Source organism: Haematobia irritans, chromosome 1 (assembly GCF_050003625.1).
Source record: "Haematobia irritans isolate KBUSLIRL chromosome 1, ASM5000362v1, whole genome shotgun sequence".
Taxonomy (NCBI): Eukaryota; Metazoa; Arthropoda; class Insecta; order Diptera; family Muscidae; genus Haematobia; species Haematobia irritans.
In genome coordinates this window covers 40,597,772-40,624,337 of record NC_134397.1, presented here as the reverse complement: position 1 = coordinate 40,624,337, position 26,566 = coordinate 40,597,772, and the positions used below count along the sequence as shown (strand labels likewise).

The following is a 26,566-nucleotide window of genomic DNA, read 5'->3' as shown; positions in this document are numbered from 1 at the left end:
TTCTTCTATAGAGAAATGTCGTGGCTGGCCACAGTCCAGAGTAAAATTTCGCTCAAGATCCCCCGAAACCGTATTCTGTATACGTCCCCGATTCGCTGTCTCTCAACTCCTTGACGCTCCTCATATATCCTATTTTACTAAAGATTTTTGTGTGCCTATCTTACTAAAGTTTTTTGTGTCAAGAATCAAACATTTTCATGAACCCTTAAAATATCCAAAAGAAGTTTGTGTTAGTAACTTTTAATCAGCAGCCATAGGCATTCTTCAAAGATTTATTGTACCATGCCGGTCCTCATACCTCCTCGACGCGCCTCGAATATCCTATTTTACTACAGTTTTTCTACTCTTGTCTAATGACAATTTTCACATTGGAGCTGTACACTAGTTCCCAAACCAGATTTGATGTCTTCCACAACTCCTTTATCTCCATCTATTCCTCAATTTTACTTAAAGCATCGCAACATTAAATATGACCTCGACAATACCACAGATATCTAATCGAAAAATCTAAACTTAACCAATTAAGTTAACCAATGTGGTCCTATCAAACCTAACACTGTTGCATTAAACTAGCTTCAAATGTCTATATAAAGTCCGCGACTTAAAATGAAAATTAGTCGGTGACGATCTAGACAGCTTAAGGGTCTAAGAGAAATTTGCTTTAGGAATCCTTAATCAACCGTCATAGGTTCGTCAAACCAAATGTCCTCTTTACTATCCACTACAAATTTCAACGCTAAATGATTTTTATCAAAAGAATATTTCTTCTCAGCTGTGGTTGGAGAACTCTGGAATTCTCTTTGACTGGACAACATTAAAATCTGTAATTAGGCCATGAGTCAAACCACATTAAATTTAACTTTGTTGCATCAAACTAGTTTCACATTTAGGCATCAAACCTATTGAAGTTGTAGACTATTTTGTAACCATATACTTTATTCACATCAAACTTGACTCTGTTGCATCAAACTAATTGTAAACCTTCATACATTCTATCAAACTTGTCTCTGTTGCATAAAACTAGTGTTAGGAGTATTTAATCAGTTTTTATTGATATTTTTTATGATACCTCAAACCAAGCCTCCTCTTCACTCTCCGCCAAGTCTACTACAAATTTCAACTCTAAATGATCTGTATGCAAGAAACTATTTTTTAACCGTGCTCGATATAGTATTAAACTCTGCAATCAGTCCAGAAGTCAAATCACATCAAGCTTCTTATTGTTCTATTCGTTCTGTATCAAACCTCTTTTAAACTTGACTCTGTTGCATCAAACGAGTTTCACATTAAGGCATTAAACCTTTTGCAGTTGTAGACTATTTTGTATCCATTTATTTTAAGCTGTATCAAACTTGACTCTGTTGCATCAAACTAGTTTTAGGAATATTTAAGCAGAAATCGTAGGGTTTCTTAAGGTTTCTTCAAACCAAGCTCCATCTACACTATTCGCCCAATCCACTACACGCAAAGAAAAAAAACGTTTGGAAAACGTGTACCGAAAACGTTTTTCTTTTGTTAGAGTTTTTTGAATTGCTTCGAAAATTTTAAACTTTTATCACCAAAAAAATTCGTTTGTTACAAAATTTTTATTTTTTCAATAAAAAAAGTTATTTTAGAAATAACAACACAGTCCATTTCGTTTATATCAAACACTGTTCTTTTCTGACTTTAGGTCTTTAATAAGACACGTTTTACAATTCAAAATTTAATATAGTACAATGTAATGTTGAACATTTTTTCGGAATCTTCCGAATATATCTGGAATATATGTAAAAAAAAAACAAAAGCAAAGTTCGATTCTCCGTCCAGGCGAAAGGTAAAAAAAAATTTAAAAATTTTTAAAATCGTATAATTTCTTCTACATTGTTGGTATTACAGGAAAAGGTGTTAAGAACTAAAAATCCTCGTGGATGTGAGAAAGATGTGAGGGACAATGCAATTAGCAAGAAAATAATGTTTTTTTTTTGAGCTAGTCTTTATGAAATTGTTTTTACATCCTGGAAAAGAATAAACGTTTATCACAAAAAGTATATACTTTTCTTCCAAATACACTTCCTTACAGCGAAAAGCAAATGAGAAACGAACTTTGTTTGTCTAAAATTTCGTTTGGGAGGACAGAATTATTTTTTTGCGTGTATAAATTTCCATTCTAAGCGATTTGTACCGAAACTCTTTTTTTCTGAACCGTTCTCGATTCTCCAGAACATTCAACTATCAAAATTGTCTCTGTTACATAGTTTTACATTTAGACATCAAACCTCTTGCAGTTGTAGACTAGTTTGTATCCTAACTACTGGTAGTCGTATCAAAATTGACTCTGTTGCATCAAACTAGTTTTAAAACGTCATACAAAAATTTTTTTAAAAATTTTGTTTTTGTATTTTCCATTTCAAAGGAACTTCCCAATTCACAATACAGTAGGTAACGGATATAAGAAACTCTTAAAAATACACAAGTTTTGTTTCTTATATGCGTTTTTTTCTTATAGGCAATTATTGTTCAGAAGAAATGGAAAGTCTGATTTTTTATTAACTTTCTTACATGCATATTTTTCTTATATATATTTTTCTTATATATATATATCATTTCGTAATATGGTAGATATTTCTGTGAAAACCGCGTGATATAGAAAAAAAAATCAGTAAAATTAGCCAGTTGTAGAATGTTTGGTATCCAACTATTTATAGTAGTATTAGTTTCAAAATTAGGCAACAAAATTATTTTGTATCCAACTACTGGTAGTCGTATCAAACTTAACTCTGTTGCATCAAGTCATTTTTAAAAATTCATAAAACATTAAAATTTATGTTTTAATAAAAGACTTCCATTTCTAAAGAAATTTCCTATTTTTAATATAAAATTTCGTAGTTTGGTAGATATTTCTGTAAAAACCGGGTGAAATAGAAAAAAAATTCAGTAGAATTCGATTTTTTTACATCAAAATTTTAACTATTTTTTTACATCAAATTTTTAAATATTTTTTTTTTTTGTAATTGGACAAACGTCTTCCATTCTAAGGAAATTACCTATTTATAAAATAAAATATTTTAGTATGGTGATGATATAGAAAGAATTTTCAGTAGAATTTGATTTTTTTACTTCAAATTTTTAAATATTTTTTTTTTGTAATTTTTAATATAGCATTTCTTAGTATGTTAGATATTTCTGTGAAAACCGGGTGATTTAGCATTTTTTAATTCAATAATTTTAAATTTTTTCATAATAGCACTTTGCACTTTCTAAGAATTAAGATATTTTTGGTTTTTTTTAATTTAATTTTAAGAAATCTGATTTCCATACCCCACCTTTCTATACTGAAACGAGCTTTACTAATGCCAGGTAAATTATTTTTCTTTCTCTCTCTCTCTCCATGTATCCTGTAAATCCTTTTACCCCTGGCGTCATTCGAAAACTTCAAAACACTTAACCGAAACTACAATAACAAAAAAAAAAAACACCACAAACACAACAGATCATGCTCAGCCAACAGTCACAGCAACAAGTATTACAACTCAGTCCATATAGCCACCACCATCACCACCAGCATCATCTACAATCTCTGGCCACATTGGGAGGATCGGTGGGCCAGTGTAATAACAATAACACCATTATTACCACAGCAGCATCGGCAAGTTCATCACCTTCGTGTACATCGCCAATACAAACTCAACAATTACCAGCGATTAGCAGTGTAATCAATGGCCTAAATGGTGGACATGGTGGTGGAACGATTATTCATCATCATCATCATCATAATGGTTCACCGGGAGAAGTAACAGTGGCTACATCACCATACCATCAATTGGCCATAATCGCATCGCCTATTGTTATTACATCATCGGCATTGGATAATTCATCGGATTTGGGGACTCAAGGTGTTGCACTACAGTCCCTAAGTAGTGGTATTAGTGGTGGTAGAGTTGCCACATCTTTGGCTGGTCTAAGTCGATCGGGTGAGATATGTACGCCATCGTATAAAACTCGTAATGCAGCATCGGCAGTTATGCATCCATCAGCCTTGGCTTATGCCACAAATGCCTATGTCATCGGTACGGGACCTGCACCATCGCATGCATGTGCCACAGCTTCATTGAGTGGTGGTTTGGAGCAACCAATGGATGGTAGCCCATTGTTGTCATTTTCCGAAGTAACCAATACTTTGTTGAATCAATAAAGCGAAGGTAAATGGGAGAGAAGAACATGGAAATACGAGAAAAGCAAATTTTGAAAATTTTAAGCAATTTATTTGGTAAAAAAAAATAATTTTCTATTTTTTTCCAAAATTAAAATTTGATTTGAGTATGAATTTTAGTAAAAAAATTGAGCTTCAAGAATGAAATAATTTAATTAATTTTAAATTGATATTGTTTCAGTTAAGAAAATGATAATAATAATCACAGACATCATTTAAGATTTTTTTTTAATATTTTAATAGATTTGTGAGTTGATAAAAAGAAAATGAATTATATCAATTAAATATAAATTTCTAACATTTTGTTGAATCAAACTAGTTAGCGTGGATCAAACATATAGGCTTCAAACATACATACCTAACCCCAAACTTAGTTCAAGTTGCATCAAACTAGCATTCTCTTGCATCAAACTATCTTCGACACACCATGGATAGATGTTTTTAATTGAAACTTATTTATAACAAGTATATACGGCCAGGCCGAATCTTATGTACCCTCCACCATGGATTGCGTAGACACTTCTACGAAAGACTGTCATTCACAATCGAATTACATGGGTTGTGGTATCTTAAAACTTCTTAACATCGTCTTCTAAATTATGAGTTAATCCATACGTGGTATATATTAGACAAAAAAGTTATATATAGTTAAGTCTACAAATAATTACGAATCGATATGGACTTTTTGCACGGTACGTAGAGAGCCAGAATTGAAATACGGCGGTCGCTTATATGGGGGCTATATAGAATTGTGTACTTGATATGGACCAATTTTTGTGTGATTGGGGATCGATTTATCTGAGGGCTATATATAACTATAGACCGATATGGACCTTGTTAGGCATGGTTGTTAACGGCCATATAATACTAGCACAATGTACCAAATTTCAGCTCACTCGGATGAAATTTGATCCTCCAAGAGGCTCCAAAACCAAATCTCGGGATCGGCTTATATGGGGTCTATATATGATTATGGACTGATATGGACCACTTTTGGCATGGTTGTTAAATATCATATACTACCACCACGTACCAAATTTCATCCAGATCAGATGAATTTTGCATCTCCAAAAGGCACCGGAGGTCAAATCTGGGGATCGGTTTATATGGGGGCTATATATAATTATGGACTGATATGAACCAATTCCAGCATGGTTGTTGGATACCATATACTAACATCACATACCAAATTTCAACCGAATCGGATGAATTTTGCTCTTCCAAGGGGCTCCGGAGGTCAAATCTGGGGATCGGTTTATATGGGGGCTATATATAATTATTGACCGATTTCGACCAATTTTTGCATGAGTATTTGAGACCATATAATAACATCACGTACCAAATTTCAACTGAATCAGGTGAATTTTGGTCTTCCAAGAGGCTCCGGAGGTCAAATCTGGTGATCGGTTTATATGGAGGCTATATATAATTATGGACCGCTTTCGACCAATTTTTGCATGGTTGTTAAAGACCATATACTAACTCCATGTACCAAATTTCAGCCGGATCGGATGAAATTTGCTTCTCTTAGAGGCTCCGCAAGCCAAATCGGGGGATCGGATTATACTGGAGCTATATATAATTATGAACTGATGTGGACCAATTTTTGCATGGTTGTTAGAGATCATATGCTGACACCATGTACCAAATTTCAGCCGGATCGGATGAAATTTGCTTCTCTTAGAGGCCTCGAAAGACAAATTTGGGGGTCCGTTTATATGGGGACTATACGTAAAAGTGGACTGATATGGCCCATTTGCAATACCATCCGACCTACATCAATAACAACTACTTGCGCCAAGTTTCCAGTAGATAGCTTGTTTCGTTCGGAAGTTAGCGTGATTTCAACAGACGGACGGACGGACATGCTCAGATCGCCTCAGAATTTCACCACGACCCAGAATATATATATACTTTATGGGGTCTTAGAGCAATATTTCAATGTGTTACAAACGGAATGACAAAGTTAATAAACCCCCCATCCTATGGTGGAGGGTATAAAAATCTGCAATCATAGATATTTTAAGAATCTGGATCATCGGTGACCATTGTTTTGGTCGGGTCTCTGTATTTGTGAATTTATACAAATATTAATTATTTGGTATAAATTTCTAGCATTTTGTTGCATCAAACTATTTTGTGTGTATCAAACATATTGGCTTCAAACATACATACCTAACCCCAAACATATTTCAAGAGACTCAAACAAGTAATGTTCGCACCCAACTAATTTTCTGTTGCATCAAACTATCTTCGACACACCATGGGCAGATATTTATAATTGAAACTTATTTATACAAATCCGCAATCATAGAACATAATATCCGATATTTTAAGAATCTGGATCATAGGGGACAATTTTTTTTGGTCGGGTCTCCGTATTTGTGAATTGATTAATTATTTGGTATAAATTTTTAGCATTTTGTTGCATCAAACTAGTTTGTGTGTCAAACATATTGGCTTCAAACATACATACCTAACCCCAAACATATTTCAAGAGACTCAAACAGGTATTGTTTGCACCCAACTAATTTTCTGCTGCACCAAACTATCTTAGACACACCATGGACAGATGTTTTTAATTAAAACTGATTCAATTCAATATTCGTAATCATAACACACAATGGCCGATAATTTAATAATCTGGATCAGGAGGTCTCCGAAAATGTGAATTGATACAAATATTAATTATACCAATTATATATAAGTTGATAGCATTTTGTGGCATCAAACTAGTTAATGTGGATCAAACATATAGGCTTTAAACTCCAAGCTCGAACAAGCATTGTTCGCAGCCAAGTAGATTTCTGTTGCATGCAACCAGTATTCAGTTGCATCAAACTAGAATTCTAATGCATCGAACTATTTTCGGCACATACACAACTACCATCATTGAGAGGGCTTTTAATTAAAACTGATTTATCAATATTCATAACTCTTAACGGCCGATAGGTTAGGTTAGGTTAGGTGGTAGTCCGATGTATCAGGCTCACTTAGACTATTCAGTCCATTGTGATAACACATTGGTGAACTTCTCTCTTATCACTGAGTGCTGCCCGATTCAATGTTAAGCTCAATGACAAGGGACCTCCTTTTTATAGCCGAGTCCGAACGGCGTTCCACATTGCAGTGAACCACTTAGAGAAGCTTTGAAACCCTCAAAAATATCACCAGCATTACTGAGGTGGCATAATCCACCGCTGAAAAACTTTTTGGTGTTCGGTCGAAGCAGGAATCGAACCCACGACCTTGTGTATGCAAGGCGGGCATGCTAACCATTGCACCACGGTGGTTCCCGGCCGATAATATGAGCATCTGGTTTTTCGAGGACCCATTTTTCTGGGTACTCCATTCCCCATTTCCATTTTCGTGTGTTTTTTTTGCTGAAAATGCGTTGAAAATTTTTCATTATCTATTACAGCTTATACTTAACTTCACTGTTAAGAATTTCTAAAAATTGCATATAAAGTGTCACTGGCAATAAAAGGTGTCACAATCATTAAAAAAAAATGGCATACGTTTTCGTAAAGAAATTTTAAGGCATTGATCCCATCCATAATCTTAACCGAAATTGGAATCGAAATTTACCAAAAGAAAAATATTACAGTATAAAAGTGGCACAACATTGTAAATATGTGGCACAAAAATGTAAAAACTATGATATTCAGAGGCATAACATTGAAGTGGCAAAAAATTATCAACATTTCAGAAAGGTTACAAATTTGCCACTAAAGTGCCACAACGGTAACAATGTCTAATTTATATATTTTCTAAAAATCCCTCTGTTTATTCCATGGTGTTTCCTAGGAATGATGCCTCACTTAGCTGTCTATATATTTATATTTTTTATATTTTATAAAATTTCCATTATTTCTGTGATAACATAATGATTTTTGCAATTTGTTACACAAAAAGAAGAAATAAATTTCCAATCATTTCTAAAAGCTCAAAAAGGGAAAATAAAATTCATAAAAAAAACAATTAACACAAAACAAGTTGTGATTTTACTGTAAACATTTTATTTAAAAAAATGCACAAAAATTTTCTAATAAAATTCAAAATAACAAAAATAATACCATACAGTATAAAAACAAATAAAAAATCTCAAACAATAGTGAAAAAGAATAAATATATTCAAAATAACCAAAGATTTTTTTCCTATAAATAAAATAAAAAATAATAAATTTACAATCCTTACAATAATTCCAAAAAAAAAAAATAAAAATCTAAACATTTTTGTTTTATTTCTAAATTATTTAAAAATTACTACCACTTTGTTATCATTCCAAAAGCGAAATAAATTAAACAAGCAATTGACATTTTTTGATAGAAAAAATCAAATTAAATAAGAAATAAATTAAAAATCACTTTAAAGTTTCCTATCAATCATTATTAGCTATATATTTAATTAAAGCAAGAAATTATTATAAAAAAACCCTCTATAAAATAAAATACTATAGACTTTAGGAATTCTTAGTTATATTTTAGCCAATATGTATAAATGAAATATAAAATAAAATGAAAATTCACACAATCCATATAATTAATATATAATTAATAAATCTCTATATTTAATATATATAAAAATAAAAAAAAACATATATATAGAAATAACTTTTAGAGAAAACCAAATGTCTAGTCGTATAAAAATTTTTTCAATTTTAAACAACCAATATTCCTTAGATATAATCGCAATAAATACAAAAACAAAATAAATTAAATTTTCCTCAATATAGTATTTAGAACACAAATTATTTACTATACAAAACAAAAAAACACAAAACATTTGTATATTTGTCAAATATTATTCCATTATTATAATTATTCTTAATATTTAAATTAAAAAATAATCGTAAAACAAACAAAATCTATAAATTGAAAATATCTATATATGCCGTGCATAAATGCAATAATAATTCTCTTTTTCTAAATTGATTAAGTCTTAAATCTTAACTCATATTTTTTATTCTTAAAAAAACGATTTACAAAAAAAATGGAAAAATTTCTTTAAAAAATGCAAATAAATTCTTCTAAGATAAAATCAAGTCCAAATTTTTGAAAAATTAATAAAGAACAAAAAATATATTTAATTCTCAAATTATAATATAAAATTTAATTTAATTTGCTACGTAAGATTGTGCAAAAATTATGATTATTTTTTTTTTTTGTTTATGAAAAAAACAAACATTAGTATTTTCGACTTAAATAAGAAAAATTATAAAATTTTTAAATTTAATCTCTATGAAAACAAATTAAATGAGTTATGATGGCAAGAAGTATCGAACAAATTAAAGAACAAACTAAAGAAATGTGTATAATAACAATCAATCCATAATAAATTAAAGAAAACATTTAAAATTAATTACAATAGCTGTGTTTTATTTATTACATTACATAGGAGGAGAATTTTTGTCTACCGAACAAAATTTTATTTCCATAGAACATTTTGTTAAAATCCTATTTCTATACAAAATTTTATTTCCATAGAAAATTTTTTCAAATTTTGATTACTATAGAAAATTTTCTCAAATTTCTATGAAAAACTTTGTCACAATTTCATTTCATTTTGTTAAAAATTTTATTTCTATGGACAATTTTTTCAAAATTTAATTTCTATAGAATTTTTTTTTTCAAAATTTTATTTCTATAGAAAAATTTGTCAAAATTTTGTTTCCATAGAAAACTTTGTCAAAATTTTATTTCTTATTTTTCATGTTAGCCTGATACTGATACAGGCGATTAACGTCCATGAAATGCATGATATCTTAATTTACAATTAATTATTATTCGAGCTTGCTGGACCAATTAAATTAAGGAACTTGATCAATAGAACCATTGAAAAGAAAAGGCCAGATACAAATCTATTCTATTATATTGATCAAGCTCCTTTATCTAATATGTCCATAAAGCTCGAATAATAATTAATTGTAAATTAAGATAAAATTTTATTTCTATAGAAAATTTTGTCAAAATTTTTTTTTCTACTGAAAATTTGACACAAAATTTTTATAAAAAATTTTCTCAAAATTTTATTACTATAAACAATTTTGTTACAAATAATTTTATTTCAATAGAAAAATTTTATGAAGTTTTATTTCTATAGAAAATTATCAAAATTTTATATCTATATAAAAATTTTGTCAAAATTTTATTTCAAAAGACATTTTTGGCCAAATTGTATTTCTATAGAAAATTTTGTAAAAATTGTATTTCTATAGAAAATTTTTGCAATGTTATTTCTATGAAAAATTTTGTAAATTTTTTCTTTCTATAGAAAATTTATTTCTATGAAAAATTTTGTCAAAATTTTATTTCTATCGAAAATTTTCTTTAAATGTTATTTCTATGAAAATTTTGTCAAAATTTTATTTCTGTAGAAAATTTTGTCAAAATTTTATTTCTATAGAAAATTTTGTCAAACTTTTATTTGTATTGAAATTTTTGGTCAAATTTTTATTTGTATAGAAAATTTTGTCAAAAGTTGATTTTACATCCCAGCAAAAAAATTTGGAATTTCTCCAAAGGCACAACTTTAAAAGCACTTCCAAAAGATGTACTCCCAAAGATGTTCTTTATTTTAACTACACAGGAAGTTATTTTAATTCAATTATTTACAACTAGCTTTTGCCTTATTTTAATGCGTAAATTTAATTTTTTTTTGTTTAAAAAGGTTAAAAACAGAGTAGGCATTAATAAAATGGTACCAATTATTGAAATTTTGTCACAAAAAAATCTAAATCCATTCAAGAAATATTTCAGAACATTTTAATTCAAACGTTTCAGACAAGCGTTAGAATGCATTACAAATCATAATTTATAAAAATTACCCAGCAAAAAAAAATTGGAAGTTCTTCTAAAGGCACAACTTTAAAAGCACTTCCAAAAATGTCCTCCCAAAGATGTTCTTTTTTTCTGTAGAAAGTTTCTGAAGTTCCTCTTAGTTGGAGAGGAATACTTTTCACATTCTACCAAAACATCAAAAATTCTACCAATCTACCAAACAGTAAAAACTCTACCAACATTTTCAAAAAATGTTACCAAGCACAAACAAACAAATCTTATTTTGCCAAAATGTTATTTCTACAAACATTTTGTCAACATTTTATTTCTATAGATAATTTTGTCAATATTTTATTTCTATAGAAAAATCTATGGAACATTTTGTCAAAATTTTATTTCTATAGAAAATTTTGTCAAAATTTTATTTCTACAGACAAATTTGTCAAAATTTTGCTTCTATAGATAATTGTGTCAAAATTTCATTTCTACAGAAAATTTTCTCAAAATTTTATTTCTATAGAAAAATTTTTCAAAATTTTATTTCTACAGAAAATTTTCTCAAAATTTTATTTCTATAGAAAAATTTGTCAAAATTTTATTTCTACAGAAAATTTTCTCAAAATTTTATTTCTATAGAAAAATGTTTTAAAATTTTATTTCTACAGAAAATTTTCTCAAAATTATATTTTTATAGAAAATTTTGTCAAAATTTTGCTTCTATAGATAATTGTGTCAAAATTTCATTTCTACAGAAAATTTTCTCAAAATTTTATTTCTACAGAAAATTTTCCCAAAATTTTATTTCTATAGAAAAATTTGTCAAAATTGTATTTCTACAGAAAATTTTCTCAAAATTTTATTTCTATAGAAAAATGTTTTAAAATTTTATTTCTACAGAAAATTTTCTCAAAATTATATTTTTATAGAAAATTTTGTCAAAATTTTGCTTCTATAGAAAATTTTGTCAAAATTTTATTTCTACAGAAATTTTTTTCAAAATTTTATTTCTATAGAAAAATTTTTCAAAATGGTGCTTCTACAGAAAATTTTCTCAAAATTTTATTTCTGTAGAAAAATTTGTAAAAAATTTATTTCCTTTCGTTTTGTTATTGTTGGTTTTTTTCCTTAATTATTGTTGTTGTTTTTGATATCAGCTTAAACCCCTGCATTGACTAAACTACAAGTGTAGCTTAACCAACAGATGAAAAGAATGTTTGTCAAATTTATTCGGGCATAGCCCTATAGACTGCAAGATGGTTGGATGGACGCACGTTTCGGAATTACCACATTCCTCATCAGCAAAACTATCAACCAATTATCAGAACAAATTCCGAAAAAAGGTTTGATAGTCGGCTAAATACTACCTAAACAAATTTGCAAGCATATCTCTTTTCCTTTGCCAAACTCAAATCATCGATTTGAATGTAGTTGGCTGGGTTTGTTTTTGAGCGTGCTTCCTCTATCTTCATTCGTTTTGTTTGTTATTGTTGGTTTTCTCTTCAATCATTATTATTATTTTTGATTTCAGCTTAAAACCATGCATTGACTAAACTACAAGTGTAGCTTAACCAACACTGCATGGTTTTAAACTGAAACAACAATAATGATTGAAGAGAAAACCAACAATAACAAACAAAAACGAAAATGTTATTTCTATAAAAAAATTTTGTCAAAATTTTATTTCTATAGATAATTTTGTCAATATTTTATTTCTTAAGAAAAATCTATAGAAAATTTTGTCAAAATTTTATTTCTATAGAAAATTTTGTTTCTATAGAAAATTTTGTCAAAATTTTATTTCTAAAAATTTTATTACTACTGAAAACTTTAACAAATTTTTCTACATAAATAAAATGTATATAAAAAATTTTCTCAAAATTTTATTTCTATACAAAATTTTGTCAAAAATGATGTTATGTCTATAGAAAAGTTTTTTCAAGTTTTATTTCTATAGAAAATTTTGTCAAAATTTTATTTCTATAAAAATATTTGTGAAAATTATATTTCTAACGAATATTTTGTCAAAATTTGATTTCTATAGAAAGTTTTTTCAAAATTGTATTCCATAGAAAATTTATTCAAAATTTTATTTCTATAGAAAATTTTCTCAAAATTTTATTTCTATAGAAAAATTTGTCAAAATTTTATTTCTATAGAAAATTTCGTCAAAATTTTATTCTCAATAGAAGATTTTATTTCTATAGAAAACTTTGCTAAACTTTCATTTCTATAGAAAATTTTCTCAAAATGTTACTCCTATAGAAAAATGTGTCAATTTTTATCAACATTTTATTTTTTTTGAAAATTTCGTCAAAATTTTATTTCTATTGAAAATTTGGTCAAAATTTTATTTTTATTGAAAATTTTGTCAAAATTTTATTTCTATTGACAATTTTGTCAAAATTTTATTTCTATTGAAAATTTTGTCAAAATTGTATTTCCTTAGAAAAATCTATATAAAATTTTGTCAAAATTTTATTTCATTCGTTTTGTTTTGTTATTGTTGGTTTTGTTCTTTAAGCATTGTTGTTGTTTTTGATTTCAGCTAAAAACCATGCATTGACTAAACTACAAGTGTAGCTTAACCAACAGAGGAAAGAGGTTTTAAGCTGAAATCACAAAACAACAACAAATTTTATTTCTATAGAAAATTTTGTTTCTGTAGAAAATTTTGTCAAAATTTTGTTTATATAGAAAATTTTGCCAAAATTTTATTTCAAAATTTTATTACTACTGAAAACTTTAACAAATTTTTCTACATAAATAAAATTTATATAAAAAATTTTCTCAAAATTTTATTTCTATACAAAATTTTGTCAAAAATAATGTTATGTCTATAGAAAAGTTTTTTAAAGTTTTATTTCTATAGAAAATTTTGTCAAAATTTTATTTCTATAAAAATTTTTGTGAAAATTATATTTCTAGTTTTTTTCAAAATTGTATTTCTATAGTAAATTTATTCAAAATTTTATATCTATAGAAAATATTCTCAAAATTTTATTTCTATAAAAAAATTTGTCAAGATTTTATTTCTATAGAAAATTTATTCAAAATTTTATTTTCAATAGAAGATTTCATTTCTATAGAAAACTTTGTTAAAATTTCATTTCTATAAATAATTTTCTCAAAATTTTACTTCTATAGAAAACTGTGTCAATTTTTATCAAAATTTCATTTTTTTTTAAATTTTGTCAAAATTTTATTTCTATTGAAAATTTTGTCAAAATTTATAGCTATAGAAAATTTTGTCAACATTTTATTTCTATAGAAAATTTAATCAAAATTTGATTTCTGTAGAAAATTTTTCAAAATGTTATGTCTATAGAAAATTTTCTCAAAATTGTAAAGGGTGATTTGTTAAGAGCTTGATAACTTTTTTTTTTAAAAAAACGCATAAAATTTGCAAAATCTCATCGGTTCTTTATTTGAAACGTTAGATTGGTCCATGACATTTACTTTTTGAAGATAATTTCATTTAAATGTTGACCGCGGCTGCGTCTTAGGTGGTCCATTCGGAAAGTCCAATTTTGGGCAACTTTTTCGAGCATTTCGGCCGGAATAGCCCGAATTTCTTCGGAAATGTTGTCTTCCAAAGCTGGAATAGTTGCTGGCTTATTTCTGTAGACTTTAGACTTGACGTAGCCCCACAAAAAATAGTCTAAAGGCGTCAAATCGCATGATCTTGGTGGCCAACTTACCGGTCCATTTCTTGAGATGAATTGTTCTCCGAAGTTTTCCCTCAAAATGGCCATAGAATCGCGAGCTGTGTGGCATGTAGCGCCATCTTGTTGAAACCACATGTCAACCAAGTTCAGTTCTTCCATTTTTGGCAACAAAAAGTTTGTTAGCATCGAACGATAGCGATCGCCATTCACCGTAACGTTGCGTCCAACAGCATCTTTGAAAAAATACGGTCCAATGATTCCACCAGCGTACAAACCACACCAAACAGTGCATTTTTCGGGATGCATGGGCAGTTCTTGAACGGCTTCTGGTTGCTCTTCACTCCAAATGCGGCAATTTTGCTTATTTACGTAGCCATTCAACCAGAAATGAGCCTCATCGCTGAACAAAATTTGTCGATAAAAAAGCGGATTTTTTGCCAACTTTTCTAGGGCCCATTCACTGAAAATTCGACGTTGTGGCTCGTTAGTAAGTCTATTCATGATGAAATGTCAAAGCATACTGAGCATCTTTCTCTTTGACACCATGTCTGAAATCCCACGTGATCTGTCAAATACTAATGCATGAAAATCCTAACCTCAAAAGAATCACCCTTTACTTCTATAGAACTTTTTACTTCTGTAGAAAATTTTCTCTATAGAAAATTTTTTCAAGATTTTATTTCCATAGGAAATTGTCTCAGAATTTTATTTCTATAAAAAAATTTGTCAAATTTTTGTCAAAACTTTTTTTCTATAGAAAATTTACTCAAAATTTTATTTCTGTAGAAAATTTTCTCAAAATTGTACTTCTATAGAAAATTTTCTCTATTGAAAATTTTGTCAAAATTTTATTTCTATTGATTTTTTATTTCTATAGAAAATTTTGTCAAAATTTTATTTCCTTAGAAAAATCTATAAAAAATTTTGTCAAAATTTTATTTCTATAGAAAATTTTTGCCAAAATTTTATTTCAAGACTTTATTACTACTGAAAACATTACCAAATTTTCCAACATAAATAAAATTTATATACAAAATTTTATTTCTGTACAAAATTTTGTCAAAAATAATGTTATGTCTATAGAAAAGTTTTTTTAAAGTTTTATTTCTATAGAAATTTGTCAAAATTTTATTTCTATAAAAATTTTTGTGAAAATTATATTTCTATTTTTTTCAATATTGTATTTCTACAGAAAATGTATTCAAAATTTTATTTCTATAGAAAATTTTCTCAAAATTTTATTTCTATATAAAAATTTGTCAAAATTTTATTTCTATAGAAAATGTTCTCAAAATTTTACTTCTTTAGGAAAATGTGTCAATTTTTATCAAAATAAAGGGTGATTCTTTTGAGGTTAGGATTTTCATGCATTAGTATTTGACAGATCACGTGGGATTTCAGATATGGTGTCAAAGAGAAAGATGCTCAGTATGCTTTGACATTTCATCATGAATAGACTTACCATCTGCCACAACGTCGAATTTTCAGTGAATGGGCCCTAGAAAAGTTGGCAGAAAATCCGCTTTTTTATCGACAAATTTTGTTCAGCGATGAGGCTCATTTCTGGTTGAATGGCTACGTAAATAAGCAAAATTGCCGCATTTGGAGTGAAGAGCAACCAGAAGCCGTTCAAGAACTGCCCATGCATCCCGAAAAATGCACTGTTTGGTGTGGTTTGTACGCTGGTGGAATCATTGGACCGTATTTTTTCAAAGATGCTGTTGGACGCAACGTTACGGTGAATGGCGATCGCTATCGTTCGATGCTAACAAACTTTTTGTTGCCAAAAATGGAAGAACTGAACTTGGTTGACATGTGGTTTCAACAAGATGGCGCTACATGCCACACAGCTCGCGATTCTATGGCCATTTTGAGGGAAAACTTCGGAGAACAATTAATCTCAAGAAATGGACCGGTAAGTTGGCCACCAAGATCATGCGATTTGACGCCTTTAGACTATTTTTTGTGGGGCTACGTCAAGTCTAAAGTCTACAGAAATAAGCCAGCAACTATTCCAGCTTTGGAAGACAACATTTCCGAAGAAATTCGGGCTATTCCGGCCGAAATGCTCGAAAAAGTTGCCCAAAATTGGACTTTCCGAATGGACCACCTAAGACGCAGCCGCGGTCAACATTTAAATGAAATTATCTTCAAAAAGTAAATGTCATGGACCAATCTAACGTTTCAAATAAAGAACCGATGAGATTTTGCAAATTTTATGCGTTTTTTTTTAAAAAAAAGTTATCAAGCTCTTAACAAATCACCCTTTATTAGTTTTATTGAAAATTTTGTCAAAATTTTATTCCTATTGAAAATTTTGTCAAAATGTTAGTTCTATTGAAAATTTTGTCAAAATTTTATTTCTGTAGAAAATTTGGTCAACATTTTATTTCTATAGAAAATTTAATCAATATTTGATTTCCATAGAAAATTTTGTCAAAACTTTTTTTTCTATAGAAAATTTCGTCAAAACTTTTTTTCTATAGAAAATTTACTCAAAATTTTATTTCTGTAGAAAATTTTTTCAAAATTTTATGTCTATAGAAAATTTTATTTCTATAGAAAATTTTCTCTATAGAAAATTTTGTCAAAATTTTACTTCTATAGAAAATTTAATCAAAATTTGATTTCTATAGAAAATTTTGTCAAAACTTTTTTCTATAGAAAATTTACTCAAAATTTTATTTCTGTAGAAATTTTTTTTTAAATGTTATGTCTATAGAAAATTTTCTCAAAATTGTACTTCTATAGAAAATTTTCTCTATAGAAAATTTTTTTCAAAATTTTATTTCTATAGGAAATTTTCTCAGAATATAAGAATTATATAATTTTTTTCTTTGGGTGTATAATGTTTATTTCCCTCTGTACTTTGTCGGAAATATCAATGGAATTTCTTCATTATATGAACTAAATAATTTACTAAAAAAAATCATTTGTTTTCGATGTGATCTTAGAGAATTTTGCTCTCATTTTTGATTGATCAGAAATTAACACCTCTCTGGTATTGACAAATAAGCAACAAAATTAGAATTAAATCAACGATACATTTCTCCCATGAGCTATAGTGGGAAAGTAACACTGTCATAGAGAAGATTTCATAATTTTTGCGAGATAATTTAATTTAATTAGCACAAATTACAAAGTAATATTTTGGATCAATAACCGATGATGTGAATAACGATAACTACTCTAAATATCTCAATAATTTTTCCACAAAAAAAAATCCCTCCAAATGACAGTTGTGAATTAACAGTCATTTGGAATAGTCGTCTTCATCAGATCGATCGATACAAACCGAAATATGCCTCATAGAAGCCAGCAACAAAATGGTGGCGATATTGTTCATATGGTCACAGGAGATTTTGGCCGTTGGCAATTACGTACCATCATTTTAGTGTTTCTGTGTAAGATACCCACCTCATGGTTTATGGCCTGCGTTATCTATACAGCTCCTGTACCACAAAAAACCGATTACTATTGTAAACCATCAGCAGAAATGGAGAAGTTGGCAAGTGCAGTGAATCACTCTAATCCAACAATGTGGATACAAAGATCGTTTCCCTTGGTTCAAGAGGATCAACAGAAAACCGATCGTGAATTTCATATCGATCAATGTTATATCCATAATACGTCGGCATTGTCGAACTATAGCAATCCTTTGGATAAACCTTTACGTCATCTTAACCCCCAGCAGATTATGCCTTGTGATCATTTTGAACATATCTCGGAATATAAATCTCTGATAACGCAATTTGATTTGGTTTGCTCGCGACAACTTTTGGTATCGGTAACTCAATCTTTCCATGCTTTGGGAGCATTTGTGGGAGGCCTATTGGCTTTGAAGATTTTAAAAAGGTAAGAGGGCACGAGGATTTTTTTCCGGTTAAATTTTTTTGTAATTGAGAAACCCCCTCCATCTTCCACACAGTGTCAGCCCCAAGAGATTAATGCTATATGGGATGTTGGGTCAAATTGTTTGTGGCAATATGACTGGATTGGTCAACACTTTCATGTTGCATGTCTACTATCGTTGTCTGACCTCGGCATTTTGTGCTTTCATGTATATCTCTGGACAAGTGATAAGTAAGTCGTCTATGGCCATAATTGGAAATTGCAATATTTACTTTTTTTTATTCAAAATATTTACCTAAGAAATGACTACTGTGTTAACAAAAACAGAAATAGGTGTAATTGAAACCAGAAGTGAATCCACAGTGCGAATGAGACACCAGCTGTTTTTTATTTTCGAATAGCAAAACAAAAATCGCAATATCATTGTGAAGGATCTTTAACGTATTTCCTATTAAAAGGTTCTACAGTAATTATTTTCTGTTTATAACCCGAAAATTGTCATGGATTATTTCAGAATATTTTTTTATATGTACATCACTATAATTTTTCACAAATTTTGTATTATGCCAATAAAAACTAAATGCGGACATCTCTTTGCATTTATTTCAGTATCCGATATAACTGCTGGCAAGGCGAGAACAATAACAATTACACTCTCCGAATTATTTTCATCGATTGGCCTTATTCTGCTTCCTGGCATTTCGATATTTTTCGATAGTTGGAGTCATTTGTATGTGGCCATATCATCTTCGCTAATATTTCTGGTATTTCTTCATAGGTAAGCCTTTGCAAGTAGCACTAAAGAAAATTCAATTAATTTATTCTCTCTCACTTTTACAGATGGATATCGGATAGTCCTCGTTGGTTACTGCAACATAATCGTATTGAAGCCACCTTAAAAGTTTTATTAGAATCAGCTGCTTTTAATAATCGTACAATACCCTTGGATTTGGAGCAACGTTTGGAACAAATGGCCATTGAGATGAAGAATAAACCTAAAGCTCGTTATTGGTCTTTATGGGATGGAAAAAGTCCTCGAAGCTTTATAATTTTAATACATTGGGCATGGGCCGTATCCGTGGTCATTTATAGTGTTATGGTTGTAATGATACGATTTGTGGATATTAGAAAACTACATGTGAATACTTCATGTTTAGGTAAGTGGGTGATTTTTTTTTTTATACGAGAGAGTTGCTAGTTCGTACCCAGATTATTGAAGTAACAAACGACATATCTACGTAAAATTACAATTTGATTTGTCTCACGAAAGGGTTCTTCCTGATTCTATGGAACAACATTTTATGGTGTTACCTCAATGTTGTCAAAACCCCATGCACAAAATCCCAAAAAAATTGGTTTGTAAACAAAAGAAAATTTTGCAAAAATTTTCTATAAAAAATAAAATTTGGCAAAAATTTTCTATAGAAATACAATTTTGACAACATTTCCAATAGAAATAAAATTTTAACAACATTTTCTATTGAAATAAAATTTTGACAAAATTTTTTATAGAAATAAAATTTTTATTTTTTTTTTTTATTTTTTATATAGAAATAAAATTTAGAAACTTTTCCATAGAAAAAAATTGACAAAATTTTCTATAGAAATAAAATTTTCTATATAACTAAAATGTTAACAAAAGTTTCAATAGGCATAATTTTTTTTTCTATAGAAATAAAATTTTGACAAAATTTTCTATAGAATTTAAATTTTAACAATTTTTTTTTTAAATTAAAATTTTGCAAAAATTTTCTATAGAAATAAAATTATGACAACATTTTCCATATAAATAAAATCTTGACAAAATTTTCTATAGATATAAAATTTTGACAAAACATAGACATAATTTTTTTTTTTTATAGAAATAAAATGTTGACAAATTTTTCTATAGAAATAAACTGTTGACAAAATTTATTATAGAAATAAAATTTTGACCAAAATGTCTACGGAATTTAAATTTTAACAAAATTTTCTATAAAAATAAAATTATGCAAAAATTTTCTATAGAAATAAAACTATGACAAAATTTTCCATATAAATAAAATGTTGACAAAATTTTCTATAGAAAGAAAATTTTGAAAATTTTCTATATAACTCAAATGTTGACAAATGTTTCTATAGACATATTTTTTTCTATAGAAATAAAATGTTGACTAAATTTGTTATAGAAATAAAATTTTGACAAAATTTTCTATAGAAATAAAATTTTTCTATAGAAATACCATGTTGACAAAATTTGTTATTGAAATAAAATTTTGACAACATTTTTTATAGAATTTAAATTTTGACAAAATTTTCTATAGAGATAAAATTTTGCAAAAATTTTCCATAGAAATAAAATTTTGCAAAAATTTTCTATAGAAACGAAATTTTGACAAAATTTTCTACAGAAATAACATTTTGACAAAATTTGGGATTTTTTAATTTGGTAGATCTGTGTTAAAATTTTCTTCCAATTTTGTTAGATTATTTTAAGCATAAATGACGAGAATGAGAAATATACTTCTGAGACAACGAATATAGAAATAAATTTTTTTCAAATTTTTCTATAAAAATAAAATGTTAACAATTTTTTTTATAAAAATAAAACATTGAAAAATTTTTTTTTTTATAGAAATAAAATTTCGACAAAATTTTCTATAGAAATAAAATTTTGACCAATTTTCTATAGAAGTAAAATTTTGCAAAAATATTCTATAGAAAAAAATTTGGAGAAAATTTTTTATTGAAATAAAATTTTGACCAACTTTTCTATAAAAATAAAATTTTGAGAAAATTTTCTATAGAAACAAAATTTTTACAAAATTTGGGATTTTTTAATTTGGTAGATCTGTGTTCAAATTTTCTTCAAAATTTTGTAGATTATTTGTAGCATGAATGACGAGAAGGAGAAAGATATTTCTAAGACAACGAATATAGAAATAAAATTTTGACAAAAATTGACAAAATAACATTTTGACAATTTTTTTATAGAAATAAATTTTTGACTAATGTTTCTATAGAATTAACATTTTGACAATTTTTTATATAGTAATACAATTTTGACTAAATTTTCTATTGAAATAAAATTTTGACTAAATTTTCTATTGAAATAAAATTTTGACCAAATTTTCTATAGAAATAAAATTTTGATCAAATTTTCTATAGAAATAAAATTTTGACAAAATTTTCTATAGAAATAACATTTTGACAAAATTTTCTATAGGAATAAAATTTTGACCAACTTTTCTATAGAAATAAAATTTTGACCAAATTTTCGATAGAAATAAAATTTTGACCAAATTTTCTATAGAAATAAAATTTTGACCAAATTTTCTATAGACATAAAATTTTGACCAAATTTTCTATAGAAATAAAATGTTGACCAAATTTTCTACAGAAATAAAATTTTGCAAAAATTTTCTATAGAAAAAATTTGGAAAAAAATTTTCTATAGAAATAAAATTTTGACTAACTTTTCTATAGAAATAAAATTTTGACCAAATTTTCTATAGGAATAAAATTTTTATAAAAATAAAATTTTGACAAAAATTTCTAAACAAACAAAACTTTGACAAAAATTTCTATACAAACAAAATTTTCTATAGAAATAAAATTTTGACAAATTTTTCTATGGAAATAAAATTTTGACAAATTTTTCTATAGAAATAAAATTTTACAAAAATTTTCTATAGAAATAAAATTTTAAACAATTTTTCTACGGAAATAAAATGTTGACAAAATTTGTTATAGAAACAAAATTTGGGATTTTTCAATTTGGTAGATCAGTGTTCAAATTTTCTTCAAATTTTGGTAGATTATTTCTAGCATGAATGACGAGAAAGAGAAAGATATTTATAAGACAACGAATATAGAAATAAAATTTTGACAAATTTTTCTATAGAAATAAAATTTTTACAAATGAAGTAAGAGGAAGCACGCTCAAAATAAACCCAGCCAACTGCACTCAAATCGATGATTTGATGGTGGCAAAGGAAAAGAGAGATGTTTGTATGAATTTATTTCTGCATAATCCGTCTATCATAAACCTATTTTCGAAGGGTTCAAGTGTGATTCACTTTGGGTTTAGTGAACTGCCTGAATTTATTCTGATAATTGGTTGATAGTTTTGCTGCAAGTAGAGGATGCTGATGAGGAATGTGGTAATTCCGAAACGTGCGCCCATCCAACCATCTTGCAGTCTATAGGGCTTTGCCCAAATAAATTTGACAAACATTCTTTTCCTCTGTTGATTAAGCTCTTCTTGTAGTTTAGTCAACACAATGGTTTTAAAGCTGAGATCAAACCAACAAATACAAATACAAACCAACAATAAAAAACTAAACATAAATCAAATTTTGACAAAATTTGCTATAGAAATAAAATTTTGACCAATTTTCTATAGAAAAAAAATTTTGACAAAATTTTCTATAGAAATAAAATTTTGCAAAAATTTTGAAAAAAAAAATTGGAGAACATTTTCTATAGAAATAAAATTTTGACAAAACTTTCTATAGAAATAAAATTTTGACAAAATTTTCTATTGAAATAAAATTTTTGCAAAAATTTTCTACAGACATAAAATTTTGACAAAATTTTCAATAGAAATAAAATTTTGATAAAAATTTTTATAGAAATAAACTTTTGAGAAAATGTGACTTTAGAAATACAATTTTGACAAAACTTTCTTTACAAATAAAATTTTGACAAAATTTTCTAAAGAAATAAAATTTTGACAAAATTTGCTATAGAAATAAAATTTTGACAAAATTTTCTATAGAAATAAAATGTTGACAAAATTTTCTATAGAAATAAATTTTTGCAAAAATTTTCTATAAAAAAAAAATGGAGAAAATTTTCTATAGAAATAAAATTTTGACAAATTTTTCTATAGAAATAAAATTTTTGAGAAAATTTTCTATAGAAAAAAAATTGGAGAAATTTTTCTATAGAAATAAAATTTTGACAAATTTTTCTATAGAAATAAAATTTTTGAGAAAATTTTGTACAGAAATAAAATTTTGAAAAAATTTTCTATAGAAATAAAATTTTGACAAAAATTTCTATACATATAAAATTTTGACAAAAATTTCTATACAAATAAAATTTTGGAAAAATTAGAAAACTTAGAAAACATTGTCCAAATTTTATTTCTATAGAAAACTTTTGCAAAATTTAATTTCTATGGAAAATTTTGACAAAGTTTTCTATAGAAATAAAATTTGGGCAAAATTTTCTATAGAAATAAAAAATATAGATAAAATTTGGAATGTTTTATTTGGTAGATTTGTGGTAAAATTGTCTTCAATTATCGTGGTGTTTCACTGATGGAAAGATGACATGAAATAAATAGCAACCTTCGTATGTGTGTTAAATTTAATCGATGGTAAAGTAATATTTGATAATTTTCTAGGATTTGCCGAAATGTTGGGTATATTTTTGGGTCTATATCTCATTCTCTATACCAGACACAGATGGCTATGGTCAGGATATTTAATGATATTTGCTGGTCTTATAACCTATTTCGTATGGTTTATACCCGATACAGGTATGTAATGTGATATAGGAAAATTATTTTAAAAAAAAAACAATTTCTCAATAAAACATTCACTTTTGTTTCAGTTAAAGATTCCCATAGAGGAGCCTATGAAATGATATTTTGGCTATTCCTTAAATTGGTGAATTCTGCTTCATTGGTCATATTGACAACCTGTTCGGGAGAATTGGTCACTGCTGATAAAAGACCTTTACTAATGGCTTCAATAGGAACCTTCAGTCGTTTCTGGTTAATTTTGGGTCCATTTATCCTTGTATTTATGCGAGTAAATCATCTATTGCCCATTACCATATTTGCCACAATGGCTGTGAGTAGTGGCGCCTTAATGTGCTTCCTTAATATACATTTTTGTAATGATGAGCAACCTAAAGTTCTGCGAGTACCCACACCGAATACCTACCGACGAAAATCTTCAACAATTCTTTTAAGGAAACTTAGTTCTGTCGATGAGCATAGTGGTCTAGAAGATAGCTCAACGGATGGAGGTTGTGAAAATCCTTCATTTTCTATAAGTCTTGAACAATTTTGGGAAATGGCAGGAAATCTCACAGATACAGAAGACACCGAGAAGAAAGAGGAGATTGTAAAACCAAGAAAGAGACGATTTTCACATTTTTTGTAAAAAGCCCTAGAAATTATTTGTTAACATTTTATTTTTAGTAAAATATAAATGTAAGTAAAAAAAACATTGAATATTAATACAGCAAATTTATTAACCATATGCGGGTGGTCCGGTATGGACTTAGCATGGCAAATTATTTTTCAACATACAGAATAGGTGTCTAACATTTTATGGTCAAGTTAAAATCGTTTTTCTGTTTCCATTATTCCTTGTTCTCCCGTCCCTGAGGTTGGGCTGAACACTCCTATGAAAAGTTCTCAAAAATTTGGTTGTTGTCTGGATAGAACAAGCGTGGAATCCATTGTGACGACAGCTTTCTTCTGGCCAAAATTTTATGCAGATATGACACATCCGATCTTTTGTTATAACCACAATCTCAGCTATTTGACGGTCCGAAATCTCGATTCAAACTACAAAGCAAAATTGTCCTTTTTCGATTTTTTTAAATTTAGTTTAATTTCCAAATTCCAACTCGGTCAGAGTTGGAGAGCGGAGAGTATGAATAATCTCCATCTATACTAGTGACATCTGTGGTTGTGTTATGGCATGTTATTGTTGATTTTTTAGGGGTTCGTAACCATGCTATTTCCAAGCATGGTTTGTAAATAAGCTACAATAAATACGTTAAAACTATTCCCATAAAGAAGAGTTATTTTTTTAACATTAGTGGTGTTTAAGTTAAAAGTGAATTCCATATTTTCGTGTCATAGATTGAGAAAATCAAATTTTAATCATAATAAACAGACAGAAGTGGACTTTAAAATTTTATTTTTATAAAAAAATTCTCAAAATTTTATTTCTATAGGAAATTGCTCAAAATTTTATTTCTATAGACAATTTTATAAAAATTTTATTTCAATAGAAAATTTTGTCACAATTTTATTTCTATAGCAAAATTTGTCACAATTCTATTTATAGAGAAAATGATATCAAAATTTTATTTCTATATACATTTTTGTCAAAATTTTATTTCTATAGAAAGGTTTATTAAAATTTTATTTCTATAGAAAAATTTGGCAAAATTTTATTTCCACAGAAATTTTTTTCAAAATTTTATTTCTATAGAAAATTTTGTTAAAATTTTATATCAATAGAAAATTTTATTTCGATAGAAAATTTTGTCAAAATTTTATTTCTATAAAAAATATTGACAAAATTTTATTTCTATTGAAAATTTTGTCAAAATTTTATTTCCATAGACAATTTTGTCAAAATTTTAATTCTATAGAAATTTTTGTTAAAATGTTTGTTTCTATAGAAATTGTTGTTAAAATTTTATTTCTATAGATATTTTTGTCAAAATTTTATTTCTATCAATTTTTTTTCAAAATTTTATTTCTATAGAAAATTTTGTAGAAATTTTATTTCTATAGAAAATTTTGTAAAAATTTTATTTCTTTTGAAAATTTAGTCAAAATTTTATTTCAATAGGAAATTGTATCGAATTTTTACTGCTATAGAAAATTATGGCAACATTTTTTCTATTGAAAATTTTGTCAAAATTTTATTTCTATAGAATTTTTTTTTAAGATTTTTATTTTTATAGAAAATTTGATTCTAATGGAGCCATTCCTACTCCGCGTATGGCTCCATTAGAATCATCTGGGTACCTGCTCACTGTGGGGTGGATGGAAACGAGCATGTGAATGACCTAGCGATAAAAGCCAGGGAAGCTGAGGAAGTAAACTTGGATAACCCCAAGCCCTTTGGGGCTACCCGGTCCGAGTTAAAAGTGTGGGCGAAGCGAGCATATGTAGAGCTGTGGAACAGTGAAATAGTCGGAAGGACCACGAAGATCATATGGGGAGATCCCAATGAAAATAAAACAAAAGAACTACTGAAGGAGAGTAGGAGTACGATCAGTAGGGCTATTGGAATCATCACGGGACACTTGGACCTCAGGGCTCACTTGCACCGTA

General features: G+C 27.8%; 2 protein-coding genes across 3 annotated transcripts in view; both read left to right on the top strand.

The window, feature by feature from the left end:
* Nucleotides 1–8,215, top strand: part of ss (aryl hydrocarbon receptor spineless) — a 200,911-nt gene extending 192,696 nt beyond the window's left edge. Inside the window, exon 12 of one of the 2 annotated variants that reach the window (XM_075289959.1) lies at nucleotides 3,473–8,215. In XM_075289959.1, coding sequence (XP_075146074.1) covers nucleotides 3,473–4,174 — 702 coding nt within the window. In that variant the 3' untranslated portion in view covers nucleotides 4,175–8,215. The remainder of the gene's footprint in view (nucleotides 1–3,472) is intronic. The other variant, XM_075289958.1, reaches the window with a different exon arrangement.
* A 9,683-nt stretch (nucleotides 8,216–17,898) lies between these two features.
* On the top strand, nucleotides 17,899–24,718 carry LOC142238294 (solute carrier family 22 member 3-like). The gene is made up of 6 exons (XM_075309904.1): nucleotides 17,899–18,492; nucleotides 18,566–18,720; nucleotides 19,099–19,267; nucleotides 19,330–19,646; nucleotides 23,882–24,016; nucleotides 24,091–24,718. Exons 1-6 carry the CDS (start codon nucleotides 17,939–17,941, stop codon nucleotides 24,645–24,647), a joined length of 1,887 nt encoding a protein of 628 aa, XP_075166019.1. The 5' UTR covers nucleotides 17,899–17,938; the 3' UTR covers nucleotides 24,648–24,718.
* Nucleotides 24,719–26,566: the final 1,848 nt, after the last annotated feature.

What these genes read in the sequence shown, in the direction of transcription:
- LOC142238294 (XM_075309904.1), top strand. Translation starts at nt 17,939, where the DNA reads ATGCCTCATAGAAGCCAGCAACAAAATGGTGGCGATATTGTTCATATG. An exon ending in TATCTCTGGACAAGTGATAA is followed by an intron (nt 18,721 to 19,098) that starts GTAAGTCGTCTA and finishes CATTTATTTCAG; the next exon opens with TATCCGATATAACTGCTGGC. An exon ending in ATGGTTTATACCCGATACAG is followed by an intron (nt 24,017 to 24,090) that starts GTATGTAATGTG and finishes CTTTTGTTTCAG; the next exon opens with TTAAAGATTCCCATAGAGGA.